A 24,577-nucleotide genomic window follows, 5' to 3' on the forward strand; every position below is an offset into this window, starting at 1 on the left:
CGCCGCGCCGCCGCCGGCAGGGGGCGGAGCCGCGAGCGCAGCACGTTGCCAGGCCAACCGCGGGCGGGGTGGGGGGTGTTGGTGCACGCGCGCCGGAGACAGGCGCCGGGCGCCTCCTCCCTGCCTCTGTCGCCGGCTCGTCGCCTATTGGAGTGAAGCTGCTGATGGATGCTTTGGATACCCAATAGAGATAGGCAGGGGCGGGTCCAAGGCTCCGCGCGAGCCCAAGTCCTGCACACCCTGCGGGCGCCGGGGGGCCTGAGGGCTGTTCTGCTCTGAGGCACCGCCGCCCATCCAAGCTAGGCTGCTTCTTGCAGCTGGGGCGATCGGCTCTCACAGAGGTAGTAGCTCCGGCCCCTTCACCATTGTTGGCTCCCGCTCGTCTTTTCCCAACCTGGTTCCAATTCAGCTTCGCCCCTCAGCTCTGCCGCCGTGGGCAACCGAATAACCTCTTCTATACCGTTTAGGGTTAGGGGAACCTGCTTCCCTGGATTGTCGCGACAGTCCTGTAGGTCATGTGAAAGGCCTTTGCACATCTTAAGATACACACTGGTGAGGTTTGTGCAGAACAGGAGGGGGCGTTATTCATCCCTGCTCTGTTCATTCTCAGCGTGGTTTCAGGGTCCATGGCAATCCTGACTCATGGAAAGCTTGCCTTGGATGGAAGAGGGGTCTCAGAGCTGGCCCCTAGCCAGGGAAGCAGGAGGAAGCTAGCTCAGCAAAAGCCAGCCCCTCACTGGCGTCTTTGGACCCTCCATAAAATGCAATGGGTATAAGCTGCCAAATTTCAGTTTCAAGGGGACCCTATCTGTGGTCCACAGAGCCAGGAGTACTTCACTTTAGTGAGTAGAAGACTCAGGTCAGAGCTTCAGGACGCTAATGCTATTGTCTTTTTTTATCATTGTAAATTGAAACTGTGCATCTTAAAATGTCTCTGGTAAAATGCAGTGAACTTGCAGTGAACACCTTGCTTGTTACTTCACATTTTTATATTCAAATTACTTGAATCACCCCATTCGTTGAACAGAAGCGTTTGAACTGGTCCTTGCCAGAAGTCCGTGGGCTTTCAGCTCCAGCCCAGGTCTATGGTTGGAAGACAGTAGCAAGGGTGGGGCTCTGTCAGTTGGTCCCACTGGCCCCTCAAATCATCCCATAATCTCCCTGGAGTGTTTCTTGTGTTATAAAATGGAAAGTGTTTTGTTACATATCCTGGGGTCACAGCCTATGTATGAAGATACTGCCTAAACTTTTAGGGACAGGACAAATATTCATTTGGACATTACCAAGGCCAAGCTAGATGCGGCTTTCTGCTCCTTGGAGGTGGCCAGTGAGAACCAAAGTAGTTTGGCCAGCAGCTGAAGGGCTACTAAGTGTGCACGATTGCCACATCACAAAGCTGTGTCAGGCCAGACCCCTGCCGCATAGTACTGTGCAGAAGTTGGCAGATGTGGAACCTGGCTGAGCTTCATTTTCCCCGTGGGTCAAATAGCCTGTCTCAAACAAACAAACAAACAAACAAACAAACAAAAAAAGGGTCTCGGTAATTTGGTTATTCCTTAATATATATAGATGTGCATTAGCACATGGTTAGGGGTGTGCAGGGGCAGTTTCTACTGCAGAATTGGCGTTAGTGGGCAGCTTCTGCAGGGGCAAACCTAGATGCAAGAGTAAAATAACATTCTACAACGTTCCAGCCACAGAAGCAGAGGTTGGCTTCTGGAGAGGTCCACTGGTGTTGACTGTTGCCTCCCTGACCTAACCCTGGTGATCACTTCAAAGTGAGATGGAATGCTTTCCTGGTGTCAAATGGATGATCATGTTTGTTCAACTAGCACTAATTTACCAATGGTCTCTTCATTCAGAGCGTAGTTTTAGGGTTCAAACCTGGCCCCTTCATGTTAGACCCTTGTTCTAAAAGCAGAATAATAACCAGACATTATATGACCTGAGACTGTTGGAGGTGACCTCCTGGAGCTCTGGGGACCTATGGCAGGGGGCAAATTGAGCACTGGGCCAACTTTCTAAGTGAAGAGATGTTTAGGCTGAGGCTACAGCAGGAGAGGAGGTGGCCAGTGGTTGGGGTTTTGGAGAGACAGGAGATTTAAAGGGATGACACTAGACATGAAGGAACTGGATGGTTGGGAAAAATGCAGAGAACTGCAGCACGGTTGAACCAGCAGGGATGGTGAACATGGCCATGTGTGGCTGGTGGTCTTTAAGTGACATTGGGGGCCTAAGAACCACTGGTGAATTGTAACATTAGCTGTGTAAAAGAGAAGATAGACAAGTTTTTGTTTCACATTTATTTATAGTAAACATAATCCCACAAACCACATGAGTTGTGCTATGGGGCATACTCCAATAACAAAAATATTGTCTAGTCAATCCAGAAAAATATTTTTTTTAAGGGGTAAAGAAGTTGCTCCCTGAGGCCTAGTTAAACACAGGGCCTGCTGCAGCTGTTTGATCACAGGGACCTGGAGTCTGTTAGGTGACAGTGTTGAGACAGTTGCAGGGTGCTCCGTGCTGTTCTAGGAAGAGGAAAAGGTAGAAGAAAGTAGGGAAAAGGAGGGAATCTTAGTGAGGGAAGCCACTGGGGGAAGGAATGGCATTTGCTAGGAGGATGGAGGAGCAGGTGGGGAGATAAGAAGGAAGTAGAAGATGGTTCTAAAACTTCTAGGAGAATGTCCTGAGGAAGAAGAAGCAATTGTGTATGACTAGGAAGAAGCCATGTTGTGTGTTACTGGGAGGCCAGGAAAGTTGAGGACATACTCACAGAGGGGGATGAGTGTCTGGCATGGTGCCAGACAAGGCCAAGGTGGAGTTAGGTGGGTCACTATGAGGTGGGCCCAGGTTGCCAGATGAGGATACGCTATCCCTGCTCCAGAGCTGGAAGGGGTAGAACTGGGACCAGAACCTGGGGCCCAGCACTATATTTTGAGTCTTTACTAGTCAGAATAGGACTAGAGACAGCAGTTGGGATCTGATAACCGACCTGAAGCCACTAAATACTTTTAAACAACTCAGCAGGGACAAGGTGAGATGGTGTCAACCTCTCTCATAGGAAAGGACCAAACCTCAAATGTAGGTGGCTCCATGCCCAGGGCATCCATAACTTCAATCCTCGTGGAACTTTTTGACACGACTGCTAAGCCCATCCTGGCCTACCCCTTCCTGCCCTGGAGTAGGTATGGTGTATTCCCATCTGGCAACCTGGGCCCACCTCCTCGTGACCCACCTAACCCCAGCTTGGCCTTGTCCGGCGCCATGCCCTGGGCTTCAGGCATACTTGCATTTGGGAAGCCTGCCCCAAACACACATGCTGCTCCTTCTGCCTCTCCCCTTCTGCCTACGTAGACTTTCCTTCTGGGAGGCATAGTTTCCCTGGGTCTGCCTTGCTGAACCTCCAGAGCACACAGGAGCCTGAAATTCCTCCTGTCCAACATGGCAACCTGTTCCATAATGACCGGCTCCTACTTCCCCTGTGTGGAGTGGAGGTGTCTCATCCATCTTTGGGCTGCTGGCTGCCAAAGGCCTGGCCTGTGTAGATGCCACCCTGTCCTGGCTGGCTCCTCTCTGTGCCCTACCTGTATTGCCCTCCCTGCACTGACTCTCAGACTGTGGCCCAGCTGAGTGGGTTTCTCTGGTTTGTCTCCTTGGGGTCTGTGTGCCCGGCCCCCATTTGAACAAACGGTGTGAATCTGGGTTAGTTATAAATAGCCAGGCCCGCCACTTTCCTTTTAGCTGAAAAGCAAAGTGAACGAGCAGAAAGGCACACCCGGCACGCGTTTTATTTTTAATCTTTTCCCTCTGTCTCAAAATGAACCCAGAGCCCAGTGATGAGTATTTCTACGAGCAGGAGCACAAGCAGATGCCTGAGAAACAGAATTCAAAGAAGCGAAGGCTCTGGGTTTGCCCGCCTCTGCTGTGTGACCTTAGGGATTCAAGCTTCCTCTCTGGGCTTCAGTTTCCTCACCAAGGAAGGGGGAGAATAGTGATCACTGCTAAAATTCTGGTTTTTCTGACTGCAGCTTCCCTTCTCCCTCGTTCCCTCTGCCTGTGTCCTGCCAGCTCTGACTGGCTCCTGGCAGCTGCAACAGAGGCATGGGTGTCCCTGGAATTTCCTGGGAAGCTTAGATCCAGGTAGAGGCGGTGCCATCATCAAGCCCCTGTTAGGTGATTCTCCACTTTCTTGGGTATTGTACAACATTCTACCAGCTAGGCTGATTTCAGCACCAGGATCAGAGAGGTTCAGTAATGTGCCCAAAGCTACACAGCTGGGAAAGGCTACATTTTAGGAGTCAAACCAAGGCTTCTATGGAAGGCTGTGGATATTAAGTCTTAAAAACAAAGCCTGAACCAATTGAAGCAACAGGAAACTGCTTTCCCTGTGTCCCCCAGAAACCAATGGGGCAAAGCTAGCTACTCTGTCTAAACACCCCATGTGAGAAGCTGGCCAGGAGCACTAGACAGAAAGAAACATGGAGGGTGGGGCTGGGGAAAGAGCTCAGTGGTCTTAAGCGCCTGCCTGGCAAGTGCAAGGACCCCAGTGCTTCAATCCCTGGTACTTCATCCCATGCTGGCCACTGAAGCCAGGCCTGGTGGCACAGGCCTATAATCACAGCCCTGGGGAGGCTGAGACAGGAGGATCACTATGAGTCCCAGCTGCGTGGGGAGACCATGTACCAAAAATAAATAAATAAACATGGGAAGAGAAAATAAGAGCTACTCAATACTCTGCCCTGCCTGCCTGCCTCGGCCACCCCCATCACCCCAGGCACCCACTGTCTGATGTCCTCAGGGAGTAAGGAAGGGAGGCTAGGGTGTTGTCTTCAAAGAGGAAAGCCCTAGTGTTAATTGGCACTCAGAGACCTTTAGGCTAATTAACCTGTTTATTTATCTCTCTGGAGTAAATTAGAGGATTTAGCTGGGGAGGGTGGGGAAGAGGTATTTGCAGGTGGCCACCTCCCAAGGGACTGTAGATGGCCTCACAGTGGGCCATGTGGGCTGCCTGCTGGCTGAGGAGGAGGGGGTGGGTCCGTGGCAAGGCAGTAGTGACAGGTGGCTGCACATCATAAGGAAGAGCTTCTCTTTGCTCTACCCTCCTACCCACAACTCAGGAGGCCTGCTCTGAGATCCTGGCTCTGTGGAGCTGCTGCCTGTGCTAGAGTTGTGAGTTCACAAGCAGACATTCTTTAGAAAGAGGGGGAGGGTACAAGATGGGCCATTTATGGGGAACCTTGTCTCACTGTACTTCTCCTAGTACCTGTGCTACAGCCATGGCATGTGGAACTCTCTTCTGAGGCCCCAGATGTCCCTTTAAGACCTGTGGATTCCTGTCACCTTTGGTTCGGGATACAGCTCTTTTTAGGATAGAAGACACTATGGTCTCTACCTCCCCCTCCATTTCATGCTCTTCTCAGAGGATAGCCAAACCAGTTTTGGGGCTCTAGTGGCCTTGGGCATGTTTTAGGTGTGTGGGTGGGGGTCTCAGATGTCTCCTCACCAGTCTGCGCAAGGCAAGGAAGAAGGAAGTTCTCTTAGTGTGCTGGGGCCTGTAGGAATGATCTGCCATGCTCTCCTAAGGGTGTCTGCTGTCTTTCAAGCTGCTGTGCACCGGTTTATGGCTGATGCCCCTCAGGTACAGTGTGACCAAAAGCTGCCATATTTTGCGACCTCTGGGGCCTCACCTCTCAGCTCCAGCCCAGCTCCTGACATGGCTCCACCCACAGTCTCCCTTTCACTGCTCAGTTCTCCTGCCTTGCCAAGTTTTCCTGTCAGGCACCACCCTACCCATCTGGGCCAATCAACATGGAGGAGGTTGGCTGCTCCCATTCACCCCGGGACCCTCTTCTGTCTTGCAGGAGCCCATGGGATCATCAGCAGTGGCCTGATCCCTTCACTGGTATGGAAGCTGCCGAGGGAGGAAGAGAACATCCAGGAGCTCATCTTGGACACACTGGCCTCCTGCCTGCAGGAAGATGTCACTGAAGCCCTGGGTAGCCGTGCTGTGCCCTTCCTAAGGCAGAAGCTCCTGAGCCCCAACACAAACATCCGCAGCAAGGCTGCTAGGGTGCTCGTCGCCATCAGGTGAGGCCCAGTCTATGCCAGACTGAGTGGCTGCCCCCTTGGGCTTCTGTAGCAGCCCAGCCAAAACCACTGGGCTTTATCTCAGCCAGGCCTGCTTGCCGGAGAGCATCATGTAACCCAGGAAATCCTTTCTTTGCTCACATCCTGGCCAAACATCCAACCGACTGGTCACCTCTCTCTATGAGGATGGCAAGCAGAATACCATTTAACGATGATAGCTGGGGTCACTAGGTCCTTTCTAGTTCAGGCATTGTCTGTAAACTACACATGAAGACAGCTCTCTAGGGGAGGAGATTGCTCTCTTCACAGGGTGAGGAAACTGAGTCCCAAAATCTAGTCTCTAGCTCAGAGTCCCATAGGATGTGGTCTCCATCCTGGCTTGGGAACTAAGGAAGCAGTTTCTTGACTCTGGTTCCCTTGTCCCCAAGGATAGGTGGTTTCGCTCCCCATAGCCCCTGCTTCGGCTGTGGCTACATCCTTTTAGTTGGGGCCCCTTTGCCTCTATAACTTCTGGATTTTCTTCCATTTGGGGTTCTCCCTAGAGGCCCAAGCCTGTATTTCTATAGGTGTGGTGGTCTGACCCAGGCCCCTAGCGGACATCTGGCCAATCATCTTTCAGGACTCTAGGGCCAGAGAAATCGGTCTCATTTCTTTTTGAGTGACTTAAGGAAAGGCTCCATTGCACCCTGGACCCCCCCTGGTCTTACTGTTAGTGCAGCAGGTCACTCTTCTCTCTGTACCTTGGTGCCTGTCCCAGCCATGATTAGTCCTCAGCCACTAAAGATAGTCTCCAAATAAATCGTTTCCTTTTGTGTCCCCCTCGGGCATTCTTGGGGTTTAGTTCTTCTTTCCCTTTAAGTGGAGGCTCCAATTTCCCCCCTTCTGACCCAGCATCCCTTTGGAGGGCAAGAACCAGGTGAGGCAGCATGACGTCATCCCCATCCTGGTCGATCTGCTGAAGGACAAGGATCATGAAGTTCAGGCCAATGCTGCTGGAGCCCTGATGTATGCCACAGTAACCACTGAAGGTGAGTTGAGGGGGGCCGCCCCAGGATGCCTGCAACTGGGTGGGTCCAAGCAGGAGGAGGAAATAGTATGCCAGCAGTTGTGTTGAGCTTTCCTAAGCTTGTCCTTCTGCTCATGGACCTAGTGTGGATCCCTCTCCCCCAACCCTCCAAAAATCTATCAAAATCCCCCCTCTTGGACTATCATGGAAGTCCTTTTGAGGTTTGGTTCAACACACAGCCTTCCGCTTCTTCCTAGCACAGGCTGCTTTTGGCCTCTCACCAATCACTTGTTTTCACACCAAGCTGGTCCCTGGGCTTTGAATCCCCACCTCTGACCCATACCCTTTGTGAGCTATGAAGTGATTCTGGGATTGATTAGTTTGTGATCCATGACTCTGTTATCCTGAGGTCTAAGCATACCCTACTCTTGACTGTTTTCTTGATCATAATTGTTTTTCTTGAGGCGAGAAGGAGAGCAATAAGAGTATAGAACGCTCTTTTCCCAGGCCTCCAGCTTAGGATTTCCTGTGAATCAGGCTTTCAGACTTGGCTAGTCTCCACACCTGACCACCTGGGATAAGGTGTGTTCCTTTTGATCTGCTGAAAGCTGTGTGACCTTCCCCAGTGGCCTGTAGCCACTTGCACCAGCCCTGTGGTATACACTTCTGGTTTGTTCCAAGGAAGACTCTCTGTCTTGGGCTCACAATCAATATGCCACAACCTCCCCCCGCCAGCAAATTCTCCTGGAGACTCCATGCTGGACCTGAATGGTAGGACTTAACATGGAGGAGCAGAGGTTGAGGTCTTCTCAGGGTTCATGGCCCACCTTTCCATTGTGTAGTCAGGATGCTGACACTGTGGTGGAGGTGGGGTGCCCCCTATATATTGATCTTGGGGTACCTCAGCTCAGGCCTGTTGGTTACCTGTAGGGCCAGTGGGGATTCAGGTAATAGCCAGAGACAAAGCCCAGAAGCCAGGGATGCGAAGCTGCCTACTCTCTGGCAGGTACTCCAGTTCAGGGACCCTGACACAGGCCAAGCCTTGGGCTGCACAGTAGTAACACAGTGGCAGGAGAGGTAGACTGAAGAGTGACATGGGGGAAGTACAGCCACGTGATGAGGCCAAGTGTGCTGTGTGAGGGACTTGCAGACTGATCCAATGCATAGTGTAATTAGGGGGTGGAGTTGAGAGGCCTTCACAGCAGGTGAGAGTTCACTCATAGCAGCCCTCCATGGCAAAGGGTCAAGGGGAGCAGCTCATATACAATGTTTGTTAGTGTCACGAGGGCAAGAGCCACATGGTTGGTTTTGTAGTGGTTGATTTTGCTGTGTTGAGGATTGAACCTAAGGCCTCACAAATACTAGGCAAACACTCTGAGTACTGAACTAGACCTCTAGCCCCATGTTGTGTCAGGTTTAAGATAGTTGTTGAAGAAATATTTGCCACATAAATGACTGGCTTTCCATTTAAAAAAAAATGCCTATTTATGTTGCTTTGTGAAGACTAGTTATAGGTTAGGAACTAGTGCTTGTAATGAAGCCTGTTAGGGGGCTGGAAGGGTAGGAACCAGGGTCTAGGCCTAGTCCCCAGGCTGGACTCAGCAGAAGAGTACAAGAGAGGTGGGGCAAGAGAAGAAGGGCAGATACATGGCGGTACTTCCTTTGAGACCACCCAGACAGGAGGGGAGCAAGAAGGTGGCTCCCTCAGAGTGGCTGGCTAAGAGGCTTGCTGTTGGTTACCTGCAGGGAAGTATGCGGCCCTGGACGCAGATGCCATCGACCCTCTCCTGAAGCTGCTGTCTTCACCCTTGACCAAGGTGCGCCTGAACGCCACTAAGGCCCTCACCATGCTGGCTGAGGCCCCCGAGGGCCGCAGGCGCCTGCAGCCTCAAGTGCCTGCCTTCCGTATTCTAGAGTCAGATGACAACAGGATCATCCAGCGAGCAGCCCAGATCGCCATCAAAGTGATTGAGTGGAAACCCTGAGCCTCTCAGCAGCAAAACCTGACATATTGCCTCTATACCTGAATAAATAGGCTGAATCTCTGTACTTTGGGTACCAGTGTTTTTTATGTTCTTGGCATGGTCATCTCTTTCTTTTGAGTCAAAAGGGAAACCCCATCTCCCACAGGCCCAGAGTCCCCTCAGAAGGTGAAGCACAAGGCCAAGCCATCCAGAGACATTGGTTGGGGCAGGGAAGTAGTTGGAAGTTAGACGGAATGTAGCTGGACTAGACGTCAGCTGAACTTGAGAAGCTTGAGTCATCAGGCCTGTGGGGTGCAGCTGGGGGTGGCCCTGCTGAACACTCTCACCAGTGCCCTGTTCCGCCTCTCTTCCTGCCTTCCCACACTGGGCAACAGGAAGGAAGGTGAAAGGTATAGCCTAATGTGACTCTTCCTAGAGAGGGGGAGTCAGTCATAAGAGAATCCTTTAGGGCTGAACACTTAGGACAGTAACAGGTTCAATTTCTTTGTAAGACCTTCCTGTCAAACAGCTGCATTCCTCTCCATACCAGGGAAGTCACTGGAGTGTGCCCCTCTTAGGCCTCTGTAAAGCCCACTGTGCCACCTCCTCTCTCCTTGGCCCTGTCAGTTTCAGGGAAGCCCTTTCATGAGCTTGCCTCCCACCTGTGCCTCTGTGATTTTACTTCTATGGGGAGACTGAGGCATGGGAATGAGTTTGGTGGAATAGTTGGGAGAGCCTCTTTGTCCCCAAACCATCCCTACCTGGTCTGACCAGGTAAGGGTTCTTTTAGTTTTTGGGGAGAAACTGTGGTTCTGTCTTCTTCTAGAGGAACTAGGGAGGCAGAGCTCAGCTTCCAGGCTGGACCCTTTCTGTGTGGGCTGAGCTGCAGCCTTTACCTTTCCCCAAGGGACGTTTTGAGGCTCCATCTTCACCTACCAAGAGTTGATTCTGGGAAGACTTCTTAGAATAAGTATTATTAGCAAGATCAGGGCCCCACATAAGTCTCTTCCTGTAGTCCTTTCAGCAAGCCCCAGCGACCCTCACATTTCTCAGAAGAAACACAGAAGAGTTTGTGTCTCTTAAGGTTTGTGTCCAGATTCCCCCCCTCCAAGATTCATGTGATCATAGTTTTTTTTTTTTTTCTTCTTTCTCAGAGGTGGCTGAATTTAGAATGTGTGATTGATTCCTAGTATAATGCTGGGATTAAGGATGCTAGGATTAAGGGTGCTGGGATTAAGGGTGGGTGACTGCTAAATCAGTTCACTGATTGGATTGCCACCACCCTAGTTGAAGTAGACCAGACACAAAATAAGGGAGAGAAAGAGGCTTGTCCCCCTACCTCCTCTTTTTCTTAAATTGCCCAAGCTGGATTTGATTTACAAATGCTGGTTTAAGCTCCCAGAGCTGGAATTAGAGGTGTGGCACCATGCCTAGGCCTCTCTCTCTCTCTCTCTCTCTCTCTCTCTCTCTCTCTCTCTCTCTGTGTCTGTCTCTCTGTCCCTGTCTCTCTGTCCCTGTCTGTCTCTGTCCCTGTCTCTCTCTGTCCCTGTCTCTCTGTCCCTGTCTGTCTCTGTCCCTGTCTCTCTGTCCCTGTCTGTCCCTGTCTCTCTCTGTCTCTGTCTCTGTTTCCGTCTTTCTCTTTGTCTCTCTGTCTCTGTCTCTGTCTCTCTCTGTGTGTCTGCGTGTATATCTGTGTGTCTGTCTCTCTCTGTCTTGCTGTATGGGAGCTCAAACTCTGGACCTTGTGCTTGTCAGGCAGCTCATTATGCCACTGGGCTATCTCCCTGGCGCTGCCTCTTTTTTACTCTCATTGCTTTTTCTGGATTCTGCTGCCATGAACTGTTGTCCCTTTGCCATGTGCCACACTGCCTTGGTGCCAGCTGACGATTATGGACTGAAACCGCTACACACTGGGAGCTAAATAAACTTTTCTCCTTTTAATGTTGGATGTTGAGTATTTTGTCTCAGCAAGGAGAGTCAAGTAGCTAAGACATTGTCCTTAGAATTCAAGGATTATCGCAAGTAGGCCTCTGGGTCTGAAAGGGACTGGGTACTTTCCTGAGTTTTTCAGGAAAACAGGTAACTCCAGGGGTCCACGCCCATCCCAACCCTGCATTACTCCATAGCAGGCTGGCTCTACTCTATCCCTGCCACCAAATCCCTGGGTTCTTGGACTGAGCTATGAAACCCTCTTTTGCTACCTGACCAGTGGTGTTGATGATGCCACTGTGGAGTTCAGCTGTGAGACTGACGTAGATTTTGTTTCAGGCCCTTGCTCCTTTCATTTTCCTGCAGAAGCTCTTCTGCTTGGATGTGGGCCTTGCCTACCACCTTCCTGCCTGGGTCACTTTCCTACTTAGGCCTGCCCTCTGCTGTCTCCCAAATCTGGGACTGTAGTCCCAGTCTGTCTTCTGAGTTCTGGTCCCCTGCAGCAAATGAACATAATCTACCCTTACATGTCCCCAGGAAGGAATACCAGTCATTCACAAGGCTAATACTATCCTAATGCTTAAACTAAACAAGTCACAAGAAAACTACAGCCCAATTTTCCTTATGCCACAAAATAACCAAACATGAGCAAACCAAATCTAGCATCATATAAAAAGCACTATATACCAGACCCAACTGTCTGAAGAATATAAGATTGGCTTTATGTATATTAATGTATATACATTAAAGAACAAAAGTCAGAATAAGAATTCCACAAAATCCATACCCCTGTGGCTGGTGGCATTTGATATATGACACTGAGGGGACATTTTCAGTGCTATAAGTGTTGACCCCATATTCTTGGGTCTCCTAGGAGGAAACACTTCTTCTCTTTTCTTGATGGAAGTCTGGGAGAGGCAGCAGCCTTGGGGCCCTCAAGACACCTCAGGCTTGAGCTGCTTCAGGCAAAGTAGATGTGACCAAGGACCACGAGTGTGATCAGGATGGTCCCACTGGAACTGATCACCTTCTTCCAGTAGGGCCTGTCCAACATATCACTCCCCTTTTTATCTTCCATCGTCTCTGTGGATGCCTTCATCTTTGCGGATAGCTGTCCTTGAGCCAGGATGTCCGCACCTTCTAGTGTGTCACCTTGCCCCACCTTTTCCTTACTTACTTCCATTTTTATGGATGACTCTCTGGAGCTCGAGACCTTAGCATCTTCTAGAGAATCACTATATTTCCTCTTCCTAGTTGCATTTGTCTCCTTGGTGGTCTTTGCAGGAGCTACCTTGGAGTTCATGTGCGGCTCCAGGCCAAAATAGAGTTGAAAGCCCTCCCAGAAGTAACTTTTGGAATCCCCAAACATAGCTAGAACAGAAGAAACAGGCAAAGATAGGAAGGAATGTAGGACATTACGCAAGAGAGAGGCTCCTGTAGAGATTCACTTCTCAGAATTGAGTTCAGGGTAAAGTCGAACAGACTCATAGACATAGAATTGCCTACTGTTGTATTCAGACACGACTTAAAACTCAGAGTAGAATGAGGGACTTCTGATGTGTTGTGGAGTAGAGTGTGGCTGCACAGCCCTCAGCTGCGTCCAGATCCCCTTGATTGGGTGCCTGAGTGACAGGGGAGCTCTGTTTCCTCATGTACCCCAACTGTGCTGCAACAGTGTCCTTTCCTGTCTCTGTAGGTCTAGGGCAGTAGTTGCTGCTCCTCTGAGTGCCCTACCTCTAAGTACTACTCTTTGGAAGGAAGAGGAAGTCCTACAAGTTCTGGGAATAGATACTGTTCTCTTGGGCAGTTTCTGATGTCTTCTCCAAGTAGCTGTCTGTCTCTGTGCTTGGCCCATAGGATACTTGGAGACACTTCCTAGAGTTGTTTGGCGTAGGGGAGGCAGTTTAGGAATTAAAGGAAAGCTGCCATACATTTTTCGGGGCCAAACCAGTGAAAACACCCATGTGTGGAGCTTGAGTATTACTCCAGGGTCTGAGCTGCAGACACTGGCCTGCCCCTTGGGGCTTGTGCAGGCTCAGGTCAGCACCACGGTCAGCTCCAGCACTTTCGCTCAGGCCCAGCTACTGCCTAGAACGTGACCTTGAGCCACTCCTGGGAATGGATAGCTCTTGGATGGTGAGACAACCCTGTTTCATTCTGAGTGGGTTTTCAGTGTGTGCACTGGAATTGTACACATGCTGTCTCATCTTGTCGAACAACCTCAAAGCTAGTGTTCTTGTAGCTGAGGCTTATAATAACTGTGACCCAAGTCAGCCAAGGCTGTATGATAGGAGGTTGGCTGGCTCAGGGCTGAGAGCCCAGACTTTGAAATGAAACTGCCAGTGTTCAAATCTCAGCTCAACCACTGGTTGGTTATCTGATTGCTAAATACTTTAGTTTTCCCAGCTTAAAAATGGGGATGATGCCTATACCTAGCGTATGTAATCTTGGAAGCACCTGGAATGCTGTGAGTACTCAGGAGCCAATTTACATCTCAGTAAAGGAGAAGAACCATCAGAGGGAGACTGGAGCCCCAGAGCCTCCAGAAGCATGGGGTCTTGTGCCCAGGAAAGGCCATCCAGCACCCCACAGGAGTCCCCAGGGCCTTTCCCAAACATATGCCCATTTCCTAGGTGTCAGCAAAGACCCCAGGCCCTCTCTTGGCTGTGAACTCACCTGGCAGGAGTGAAAGGGGAAACCCTACCTTCTGTACAACCAGGCCCTTGCCCTCCCTCCCCCAAACTCACAGCTGCTTTACTACTCTGTGCCCCAGACTTGGAACTAATCTTATTATTTCCTTTATCCCTGATTACATCAGGGGCTACAAGAAGCTCAGGTCACCCCACCCCCTATGGCCTGGAACACTCCACTTCTGACCCTATTTGCTAAAACCCTCTCTCCAATTCTCTGGAGGCCCCAAGGCCTCAGACTGTTCCAGGAGCACTCTCCTTTCTTGCTTGGACTGAGACCTATTTCTCCCCCAGATCTGCTTCTGGGGTGTGCTCCTTCCCTGCCCCTGTACCTCCCTTGGAGTGGGTCATCTCATACCTCCTTCCAAGGAGCCTCTGATTTTGAATATACACACTCAGTCACTCCCCTCCCTAAGCTGCATGCTCAGGTTGCGCTGGAGGTGCCACGTGGTCTGCGTGTGGTTAAGCCCAAGGGCCAGTTCTTAGGCTGTGTCCTTTTCCAGCAGCATTGGCCTCAGTGGATCTGCCTTTTGAAATGCTGCCAGGACACCAGGGTGAGCGCAGCCTGCTCACCATGGCCTCACAACTTTGACAGACCCCAGCCACAGCCAGGAGGCATCTTAGGGAAAATGAAAGCCAAGGCTTTTGCTCTGAAACATTTCTGCAGGTGAGGGTAATGGTGTGGAGAAGTGTTGGGCACCAACACAGTCCACCAAAAAACAAACAAACAACAACAACAACAACAACAAAACAGAAACAAAAACAAAAAAACCCCACAGGCCACCAATCACCTAAGAGCATGCCACACAGGGTCACTTCCCAGGGCTGATCTTGCCTCTCACCTGGTGTGGCCTGGAATCTTGGCAGTCTCTTCCATGTTCTGTCCCTGTCCAGATCGATCCTCTCCTCTCGGCTCTTTCGCAAGCTCCAGCAGAGCCTGTGGAGCTGTGATGGGGGAGACGAGGAGAGAGTAGGGGCATGTCACCATGAGTCCCTTTAAAAAAATCTTTTATTTATTTATGTATTTGGTACAGGGTTTTGCTACACAGTTCAGACTCATAGTAATCCTCCTCTTAGTCTTCCCAGGGCATAGTGGTCAGCTTGGCATGGCATGTGGTGCCAGGGATTGAACCCAGGTCCTTGGGCTTGCTAGGCAGGTGCTTAGACTGCCAAGCTATTTCCCCAGTCCCACCATGGGGCCTTGTTTGCAGCCAAATAGTAGCATGGCCTGCTGTTGGGTCCAGGGTCTTGATGGACTGAAGGTGATCTGGTTATCAGATTAACAAAAGATGGAAGGAAGATGGTATAGGGAATCATAGGAACAAGGACTGTGAGTTTTAGTTCTGGTTTAGGTAATGTGGTCAATTGACCTTGGCAACAGTGTCACAACCCATATAGGCCTCAGTATAAAGCAAGAGTTTGGAGACAATAGATTTTAGTCTCCTTCCTTTTAGGAGGGCCCAGGAAGTCACCACATATCCACTCCCTTCAGAGTGGAAGAAGTTGCCCATTATTCTGGGTTTACTTCTGGCTATGTGTGTGTGTGTGTGTGTGTGTGTGTGTGTGTGTGTGTGTGTATGTGTGTATGTATGTATGTATGTCTATGATATGGATATGTTGGGCATGGGAGACATGAGCTATCATTGTGGAAGCCCTGCTGAAGAGTCTCTGGGGCCAAGCTCAGTTCTGTAAGTTATACAGGACATTTGCAGGTGCCAAAGCAGGGATACTTGCTTTCTTTGCAGCTCTATTTTTTTATTCCTAAAAACAGGTGTGAAACTTTGGGAAGTAACCAAGCTCAGCCAATTGTTATTATTTTGGGGGCAGGGTAAGGGTAGGTAGAGTACATCTGAGGGAATATTTTCCACCAAATCCAAGTCTGTCCTGAAATAGATCAGTCTGAATCTATCACACCAGCCTTGGTGCAGGCATAGGAGAAATCTCAGCCCTAACACACAGCTGGATGTTTGTGAGCCTCATCGATTGAGTAGCTTTCCCAGAGCCTGGTTCAAGGCCCAGTCCTACCTGAAATGTTGGGACTACAGTTCTGTTGTGCCCATGACAGCCACTAGGCTTAAGCTTTAATTGCTTCCTGATGGTGCTGAATGTGCACATTTTGCCTTCCCAAGAACACTACCAGCCTCCTTCTATAGATGAGGTTGCTAAATATGTGGAAAGGGCTTAGGTTCCAGAGTTGCAGGGCATCCATGAGTTTCTGGGCATGGAAGAGTTGGGAGCAGAGCTCCACCCCACTAGGTGTGGTGAACAGAGGCACTATGTTGGAAGGGCCCAAGCCTAAAGCCTGCACATTGTCACTAATCCCAAATGCCACTCTTTCTCTCAGCTCTGTCCCCTGTGGGCAGCTATTTTGTCTTCTTCAGGGCACTAGCAAGCAACTAGGCAGCTGGGAGATGCTCAGAACATACTTGGCTGGTAGAGAAGAAAACACAAATCCAAAGTTGAGGTTAATGGAACAGCAGAAAAAATACCAGCAAGCTGAATGATGAGTACTCCTAGCAACAGGAAATTTAAAATTCATCCATCTCTAGCATCTCAAGGTACGAGGAGCAGGGGACTCCCCAGTGCTGTGTCACTGAGGCAAGGAGAATCTGCAGTGGGGCATGAGCATCTGGCTCTCCACCCCATTTGTTCTATTACCTCCCAGCTGGGCTGTGTGTGCATGAGAGAAGCATGACTCAGATAGAAAATAGTGGTGAGCAGAAAAAGTGGAAGTCAGGCTCAGGATGCTGTGGTTCAACCCCCAGATCCTTGGGCCTTGCCAGACTTGCCCTGAAGGTATCCTGAGCCAGCTCCACCACCCAAAAAAATCCTTCAGAAAAAGTGGTGGAAGTGGGACCACAAGACCCTGACGTTTGCAGTCTTCTAAGTTTACCTGTCCTACAGCCAACATTTTGGCCCTAGCCTTTCAATGTCAGTAAGGACTCGGGCAATAGGAGAACCTGTACTGCAACATCCTGTAACTCAATTGTGTCCCAAATTTTCTGATCAAGGAGATTTTGGGGTCACAGAGGAAAGTGATGGATGATGTAGAGTGTGCCTAAGTGTTTTCATCTTTGGGAAAAGTGGGAGCTCCCAGGGCAACCCCTAACTCCTGAGCACCTGGTGGAATCTGGGAAGAGTAGGAAGCTCCCTCCAATGCATTCAAATCAGGTGGCTTTTAAAAGTGAGCTCCTTGAGTCACAAGGAGAGAAAACATTCTCTCAAGCTTTCACAGAGAGCAAATTGGTCAAGTAATGGCCATGACTCATCCACATGGCTGACACTGACAAAGGATCTACAAACTGAGGTACAAGGTTTCAGGTTAAATCCTGAGGGGATTTAACTGACCTTATCAGATACAAAAATGACATTTCTTATTATATAAGTCTTGCCCTTTCTTGGTCTTAACCATCCAACAGAAAAGTATGAACGTGAAGTATAAAAAGTAAAGCCATATTAATATGATGAGCTGTAAAATATTCAAGTGAACAACTTCGGACATTGACAGTCTTATGGAAAACCCACTACTATTATGGACTATTGGACTATATTGGGATATTTTGTTGAATTCATGCACCTACAGTATGTAAATGACAATGGAATGCCCTTCTCTGATAAAACTAACCAAAAAAGGGGGATACAAATGAACGACCATTTTGTATCTGTATACTCAAAATAGTTAGAATAGATATACAGCTCTATTCTCTTAATTCAATGAACAGAGAGGTTTGTTCTAATAGTGTTTGAGACAGGATATCAGGTCTGCATCTTGTACAATGAATAACCAATAAGACAACAATATGCAATGTATTAATTATGAAAATGTACTAGTAATCGGTTGTAAAACTGTCTCATTGCTATTTGTTTCTCAATAAAAGTATTTAAAAAAGAAAATAAATGTCAATTTAAAAAAGTATTCTAATTTAGGTTTCAAAAGCATTTGTTACATTGAAATATTTAAATTTTGATATTCATAGTTTTTGCTCAAAATGTGGGAAGTTGTTAACTTGTAATTATTTTATTTTGAGACAGAATCTCACTATGTAGTTCAGGCTGACTCTAACACTAGGAAGTTCTCCTGCTTCAGCCTCTTGAGTGCTGGCATTATAGGTATGCACTATCAAGTCCAGCTAAATCCTAACTTTTAAATTAGTTATGAGTATGAAATGCTGAAAAGTTGTCAGTACAATAAAGATTCTCTATGTTTATTGCCCTTATGTGCACTTTCAATAAATAATAAATTTTTCCTATGCTAAAAAAAGAATAAGTTTACCTGTCCTAGTGACTCAACTTTTGATGAAGGATTACAGTACTAGCTTTTGTCCACCCTCTAGACAAAACTGTAAAGAAAGGCACTAGGTTTTATTACCTTCTGAAAAGCTTCCTAAATTCCAGGCCTCATGATTTCTGGGTGGATGCCTAGAACCCCCTCTCCTGTTGCTTACGGGATGGGCCAAGAACCTCACCCCTGTCAAGGTGCAAATTAGGTGATGGTGGAACCCACACAAGCTTCACAGCCATATCAGGGTCCCAGGCCTGCCACTTGCTAGTTTTGCTTTTCTAGATAAGTTATTTTACTTCCATGACTGCAGATGTTTAAAAAAAATATTTAGAAGAGGTGACTTATATCTCTCTCCTAGGAGATAGGAAATGGTTTGTGGGAGAAGGCTAGGAAGTACCATGTGGCTCCTGCTCTGGGGCCATAGAGATCCTATGCCCTTCCACTTTCCAGGGCCTTCATTGCCTACCAGTGGGCAGTAACTGCCACTGCTCTGATCACTTTAATGCATACTGAAATTAGTAAACTTATTCCTTTTGCGGAAATTTTGCATTTTATAATGCTGAATTCTTTTTTTTTTTCTTTGTGGAAAAAGGGATTGAACTCAGGCCCTTGCGCTTGCCAGGAAAGCACTTATTCTACTAACCTATCTCGCTGGCCCCAATGCTGAATTCTTAATATAAATGAAGACCTAATTGGCAGGTCCTGAAGAACTTTTAGTGGCTTTTTTTTTTTTTTTTTTTCACTGCTAAGGATCAAACCCAAGGCCTCCCACATGCTGGGCAGTGATCTACCGCTGTGTTATAGCCCCCTCAGGACCTTGCACTTGCCAGGCAAGTACTTATTCTACTGAGCTATTTTTTTTTTTTTTTTTTTTTTGAGACAGGGTCTTATTATGCAGTTCTGGCTGGCCTTGTGCTCACTTCTGTAGCCCTCAGGCTGGTCTCAAACTTACAGTGATCCTTTTGTCTCAACCTCGTGAGTGCTGGGATTACAGGCATGTGCCACCATACCTGATTCCTGGACCAAGACTGCATACCCAGGGATCCAGGATGGCATGGCATACAAGGCTAGGGATCGAACTCTGGTCCTTGTGCTTGCCAGGTAGGTGCTTACGCCTCTGAGCTATATTCCCAGCTCCTCTCATGTAATTTTTTTTTTAAAGGCAAGGTTCTTCCTGTATTGCCTGCCCTTCCACTTCCAAGGAAAGTGCAGGAATCCAACCATTTTTACTGTATTTACCGCTCCCTGGGATCTTGAAGCTGACCCCAGTGCATCCTAATGGCAGCACTTACATGTTTGTCTGGAATTGGGTCTCTGAAGAAGGAGATCCCCAGCATGCTGAGGAGGCTGACCAGGAGGAGGGGCATGCTAAAATAGAGGTAGTGCATGCTGCACAGGGGCATGAGGCACTTCTCGTCCTCGCAGGTCCTGTGTCTGTAGATAAGCTCAGGCAGCAGTCGAAATAAACCAATCATAATCCCGAAAGTCAGCCCCCAGAAGGCGCCCTGCCAAAGAAGGAGCCCAAAAGTCATCTGGGAGGAAGATGGGTAATGACATGAACAAGCTTCACCATCCCTCTCCTAAATAGCCGGATTGTAAAGTTAAACTAGTAACTGAGAGTCCTGCCAAAGAAAGGTGAGTGAGGCTTCCACAAGACCCACTAGCACTCTCTCTTAGGTCAGCCAGAGAACTCACAGAAAATTTAAACACTTCTCTGTGAAACTATGCATAAGCATTTCAAATTAAAGCGATCCAGTAAGAGTGCTGCTATCCCCATTTCCCTAAATGGCACCTCTCTGGTTGCCAGGTTAAGCCCCAGGAGTCAATTCTTGCTCTTTCCTTTCCATCCTGCCCTGCCACCAATCCCTCAGCAAACACTATCAGCTCTACTTCCAGAATCTTATTCCTCGCCATCTTTGCGATGGCTACATCATGAGTCCTGTCCTACCATTTTTCCCCCACACAGGTGGACTCCTCACTTCATTTTCTGATTGCTCGCTGGTCTCATGGAAGCCACGGTGGTCTCTAAAAGCTTACACTAGAAGATGTCATGCTACTGCCTAGACTCTCCACTGGCTTCTCAGCAAACACTCAGAAAATAGGGACTCAATGGCACCCCACAGTTGACCTCACCCAGCTCAGCTCTGCTGCGTCCCCCTTGGTCCTTCCACTCCAGCCCTCAAAACCTTCTTCCAGTGTCTGAATTTTGCCTGTTTTGCTCTTGTCTTGGGGGTTTTGCACTTACCCTTCTTTCTGCTTCACTGTTTCCTGTATATTTAGTATTTCTGATTCATTCTTCAGGTTTTCAGACTTAAGGTCACCTCCTTAAGAGAGATTTTCGACCACCTTACCTAATATCCTCATTCATCCCCCCACTGTCCCTAACTTCCAGCCTACCCAGCTAGTTCCATCATCTTTTAAAATCTTTTGAGCAGTACTTTGCCACTATCTGAAGTTGTTATCTGCCAACTGGGCATTGTCTGTCTCCTTCAGAAAGCCTGTCCATTCCATGGAGGGAAGACTGCTGCTTGGAGGGAAGGGTGCATGTGCAGCCTGAATTGGGAGTGAATGGATGGAGAGGGAGAGAGAGGAAGAGGGAGAGAAGGAGGGAGAGAGGGAGAGAGACAGAGAGGGATGGAGAAAGGGAGACAGGGAGGGGGGAAGAGAGAGGAGACAGAGAGAGAGAGAGAGAGAGAGAGAGAGAGAGTGAGAGCGAGAGAGAGAGGGGGGGAGAAAGCATGAGATTTTAGCTGAGATTCTGAAGTACTGAAACTGAATGTGGGCAAGTATTGCAGGGAAAGAGCTAACCCAAAATTCAGGCAGAGGTTCCATAGGAACCAATTCCTGAAGGAGAGGGGCAGAGGCCAGAGGGCAGCATCCAAAACATGACCAGAGATAGGGCCTGTAAAAGTGTGTTAAGTTAAAGAGGGAGTATGTAATCTATTCCTGAAACAGGACCTGGGGTAGCAAGACAGCCCTAGTCATGTCCTCTCATTTCTCTTTAGTAATATACCCAATCACCCTGACACCTGCCTCTTCTCTCACACATGTCCTTCTCAGAAGAGTGAACAGGAGGAGCTCTAGGGTCCAGAGTGACCACCTCCCAACATTCTTGCTGATAAACTGAGTACTGGTGAGCTGGTTGGAACAGGAAGTATTGGCTAGTGGTCCAGAGAACCGAATACATGAGAGAAAGCATTGACTAGGTGCAGTAGTAAACAGATCTTCCTGACACAGAAAACAGTTCAAAGGAAGCGAGGACAGAGGATGCAGGGAGGGTTCAGCAGTGAGCACTGCATGTTCTATGGAGTGGGTGGGCTACACTCAGGGGTGTGCGTGGATGGCAAGGCCTGAGTGTAGGCAGGGCCAGATCATAAGGGTTTTCAAGTGCTGTGCTTAGGAAGGCCTACTGTTCAAGGTCTATTTTTTTAGTGCTAGGAAATACTGCTCAACATATGACTCAAAAATTTAAAAAAATCAGAAAAGGACATAGTCAGGCAAACACTATACTTCCTAAGTGTTATTAACAAAATGACCAAATTATTAATGGGGATCTTTATTTGGTCTTAAGTATGGACCAATGAAATGGTTCAAGTAACTATGCATTCAGTACAGAGGATGTGGAGGAAGCCTCCTACCGTATACCCCCGGTGAGTGTGGGATCTCTGAGTACAGGGGCTACAGAAGAGTATTTTCCTACAGCTAACTATGTGCGATGGAGAATCACTCACAGTTTCTAATCACGACCTCTGAAAGTTTAAGTGATCAGGCTCACATGGCATGGCTGAAAGCGAATTTCACTGTAAAAGGAGGAAGACAAATGAGAGTGCTCCCTTTCTCCCCAAGAGCCAAATCTTCCTGGGAAAACATTGTACCTCAGAAATCAAATGATGTCATGGTGTGACCATGACGTCATGTCTTGAGTACAAGAGAAGCCATTCCAGGCCAAGTCTTACAAGGCTATCTATAGTATGAGGCAACCCCTTACACCTTCCCATGCCAACACCCACCTCCTCATTGATTCTCCTGGAAAACACAGCGAGTATGAAGAGGGCAGTAATGGGCGGCGTCAGGCAGCTCTTTATCAGTAGCGTATGTTCAAATAATTTTTCACTGAGAGATGTTTCTATAATAGGGATCCAAACAATGGTGGTGGCAAGTAAGGTTATAATAAAAAACCTATAAATTAAACCAAAAATCAGTGAAAATTTCATGAGCTTTCTCTCTGGCAGTAAAAGAGCTAAAATCTAGAAACTGTTAATGCAATTATTTCTTTGTTTGTCTGGAGTGGCAGGGATAAATCGCAGGGCCTTATCATACTAGGCAAGTGTTGTGCCAGTGAATTACATCACTGGCTCTGTTTCTCAGGTTAAATTCAGCTGCCCATTGATAATTAGGGGGCAAGGGAGACAGCCGCATCCTTAAACACAAATGGATGTTACAGGGCTAAAACCCTTTTAACTTCTGAACAAAAATCCAGTGTCTGCCTGCTACTCGAATATATATATATATATATATATATATATATATATATATATATATATATGCATGCCATCTTTGGAGAGTATGTTTTATTTGGAAGGGCAATCTGCCTTAAATATATATAATACACACCAAATATTAGTTTCTTGAGGAGTAATACATTAAAAAAATTCAAGTAGAATACTATGGCTCATGATTTTAGATATTATTTATTGATTTATTTTTATTTGTTTATTTGGTATAGAGTCTCATTATGCAAATAGGACTTGTGGCGATCCTCTTGTTTTCAGTCTCCTTAGCACTGGGATTACAGGCATGTGCCACCACACCTGGACTCTGTTGCTGGCTCAGTGTGCCCTGGGGGCAAGGCTAGCAAGACCTGCAGGAATGGGCATCGAACCCTGGTCCCTGCGATTGCCAAAGCAGGCGCTTTGTCTGCTGAGCTGTCTCACTGGCCCCTATGACTCATGATTTTAAAGATTTCAACAAGTTCTGAGACTTACTTTATATAACATAAATAAGTATTCATCCCAGGTTAGAGAAGAGGTTCAATATTAGAAAAATCAATGAAACACACAAAATTAGATATTGAAGCAGAAAAAACAAACCCCTGTTATATCTCAACTGACACAACAAAGCATTTAATGAAATCAAACACCTTTCTCACAATGAAAAAGGAAAAAGCAGTGCAAGGAGCAGAAGGAAGCTACCTCAACACAATTGAGGACATTTATGAAAGGCCCCAAGCCAACGTCATCACACTAAATAGTACAGATTGAAAGCTTAGCCTCTGAGAGCTCCAAAAAGGAATTGGTAGAGCCTACAAATGTTCACGACTTTTTCTAATAAGTAAATTATTAATACTTACTAGGAACTGATCCCTGGGCCTTCATGCTGAGCTATATCCCAAGTCTTTTTTATTTTCTTATTTTGAAAGAATTTCTCCAAGTTGTTAAGTTGCCCAGGCAACAGGATCAAAACTTTTGGTCCTGTTGCCCTGAGTGTCTCAGAGTGCTGAGATTACAGACATGAGCCATCATAGATGAGTAAATGGCTTTATACTAGGCTTATTTATTTCTTTATTTATGTTTTGGGGTACTTGGGATTGAACTGAGGCTGTTGCACTTGCCAGACAGGTGCTTATGCTGCTGAGCTATATCCTCAGCCTCAAATAAATGATTTTAAATGTAGATCTCTGTGTAAAATTACACTAGATGAAAAGTCAATCCAAAGATGAATAAATATTATTTATATATCAATAAAGGCTTAAAATTATAACTTTTGAGAGGTTGTTGTAGTTTGGAGTTTTACAAGGGAACAATATAGGCCACATTTCATAATATTATTTTATAATAGTTACCCAAAGAATTATATACAATGAGCATAGGAAATCTGTGCACATGCTAAAGACCAATGAATACAGTTGAGGGCAGGATCCCATGATAATGTCCTGCATGAGTCCAGTTGAAGGCCTAGAGCCCATAACAATGCTCTCACAAGTCCAATTGGAGGCCTAGAGCCCACAACAATGTCTCATGCAGGCTGATTCATGGATCTGCACTGGGAAGGCCCAAAGGTCAGTGGTGGAAGCTAGGAAGTCTGTGCCAGTGGAATGAAGGATCTATGGAATCTAACTGGAGCCAGAAAGCAACCTTCAAAGTAAGAAACAGAGCTCCCCTGAAAAGTACCACAGCAATCCTCAGCAACAGCAAGGTCCTGAGATCTTCCAATAGTGAGGAAAGCTGAGTTCCCATCAGGAAAGTAAATGTGACAACCTTCCTTAGGAGACTGAGCTGTGCATCATCTTCTCCTCTGGAGACAGGAAGTGATGCTCAAGGTGAGGACCAGTGCTCCCCCAAAGTGAACCATAGTCATTCTCAGCAACAGTGTCCCAAGCTTCTTCTCCTTTGAGAACAGCTGAGTTCATCGGGAAAGCCAGAATAAGAAGGTCCTTCAGCATAATAACCTGAGAGTACCAGCAGCTCCCCAACAGCTCCCAACAGCTTCTACCATCTTCCAACAGCCTCCAGCAACTTCACTCACAGCCTCCCTCCTCCTCTTTCTTCTTCTTCTTCTTCTTCTTCTTCTTCTTCTTCTTCTTCTTCTTCTTCTTCTTCTTCTTCTTCTTCTTCTT

The 24,577-nt window shown here is 47.7% G+C and overlaps 2 protein-coding genes across 2 annotated transcripts in view; one reads left to right on the plus strand and one right to left on the minus strand.

Moving 5' to 3' along the window:
- Rsph14 (radial spoke head 14 homolog) overlaps nucleotides 1–9,145 on the plus strand; it is an 85,649-nt gene extending 76,504 nt beyond the window's left edge. The window contains exons 5-7 of the mRNA XM_004636331.2: nucleotides 5,865–6,090; nucleotides 6,982–7,118; nucleotides 8,843–9,145. Of these exons, the coding sequence (XP_004636388.1) occupies nucleotides 5,865–6,090; nucleotides 6,982–7,118; nucleotides 8,843–9,081 (602 nt within the window). The 3' untranslated portion in view covers nucleotides 9,082–9,145. The remainder of the gene's footprint in view (nucleotides 1–5,864; nucleotides 6,091–6,981; nucleotides 7,119–8,842) is intronic.
- A 2,607-nt stretch (nucleotides 9,146–11,752) lies between these two features.
- Nucleotides 11,753–24,577, minus strand: part of LOC101584955 (sodium/glucose cotransporter 1-like) — a 75,241-nt gene continuing 62,416 nt past the window's right edge. Inside the window, exons 7-10 of the mRNA XM_023720944.1 lie at nucleotides 21,972–22,140; nucleotides 19,254–19,466; nucleotides 14,522–14,624; nucleotides 11,753–12,360 (exon numbers count right to left, since the gene is read on the minus strand). Coding sequence (XP_023576712.1) covers nucleotides 11,951–12,360; nucleotides 14,522–14,624; nucleotides 19,254–19,466; nucleotides 21,972–22,140 — 895 coding nt within the window. The 3' untranslated portion in view covers nucleotides 11,753–11,950. The remainder of the gene's footprint in view (nucleotides 12,361–14,521; nucleotides 14,625–19,253; nucleotides 19,467–21,971; nucleotides 22,141–24,577) is intronic.

Source organism: Octodon degus, unplaced genomic scaffold (assembly GCF_000260255.1).
Source record: "Octodon degus isolate 3935 unplaced genomic scaffold, OctDeg1.0 scaffold00079, whole genome shotgun sequence".
Taxonomy (NCBI): domain Eukaryota; kingdom Metazoa; phylum Chordata; class Mammalia; order Rodentia; family Octodontidae; genus Octodon; species Octodon degus.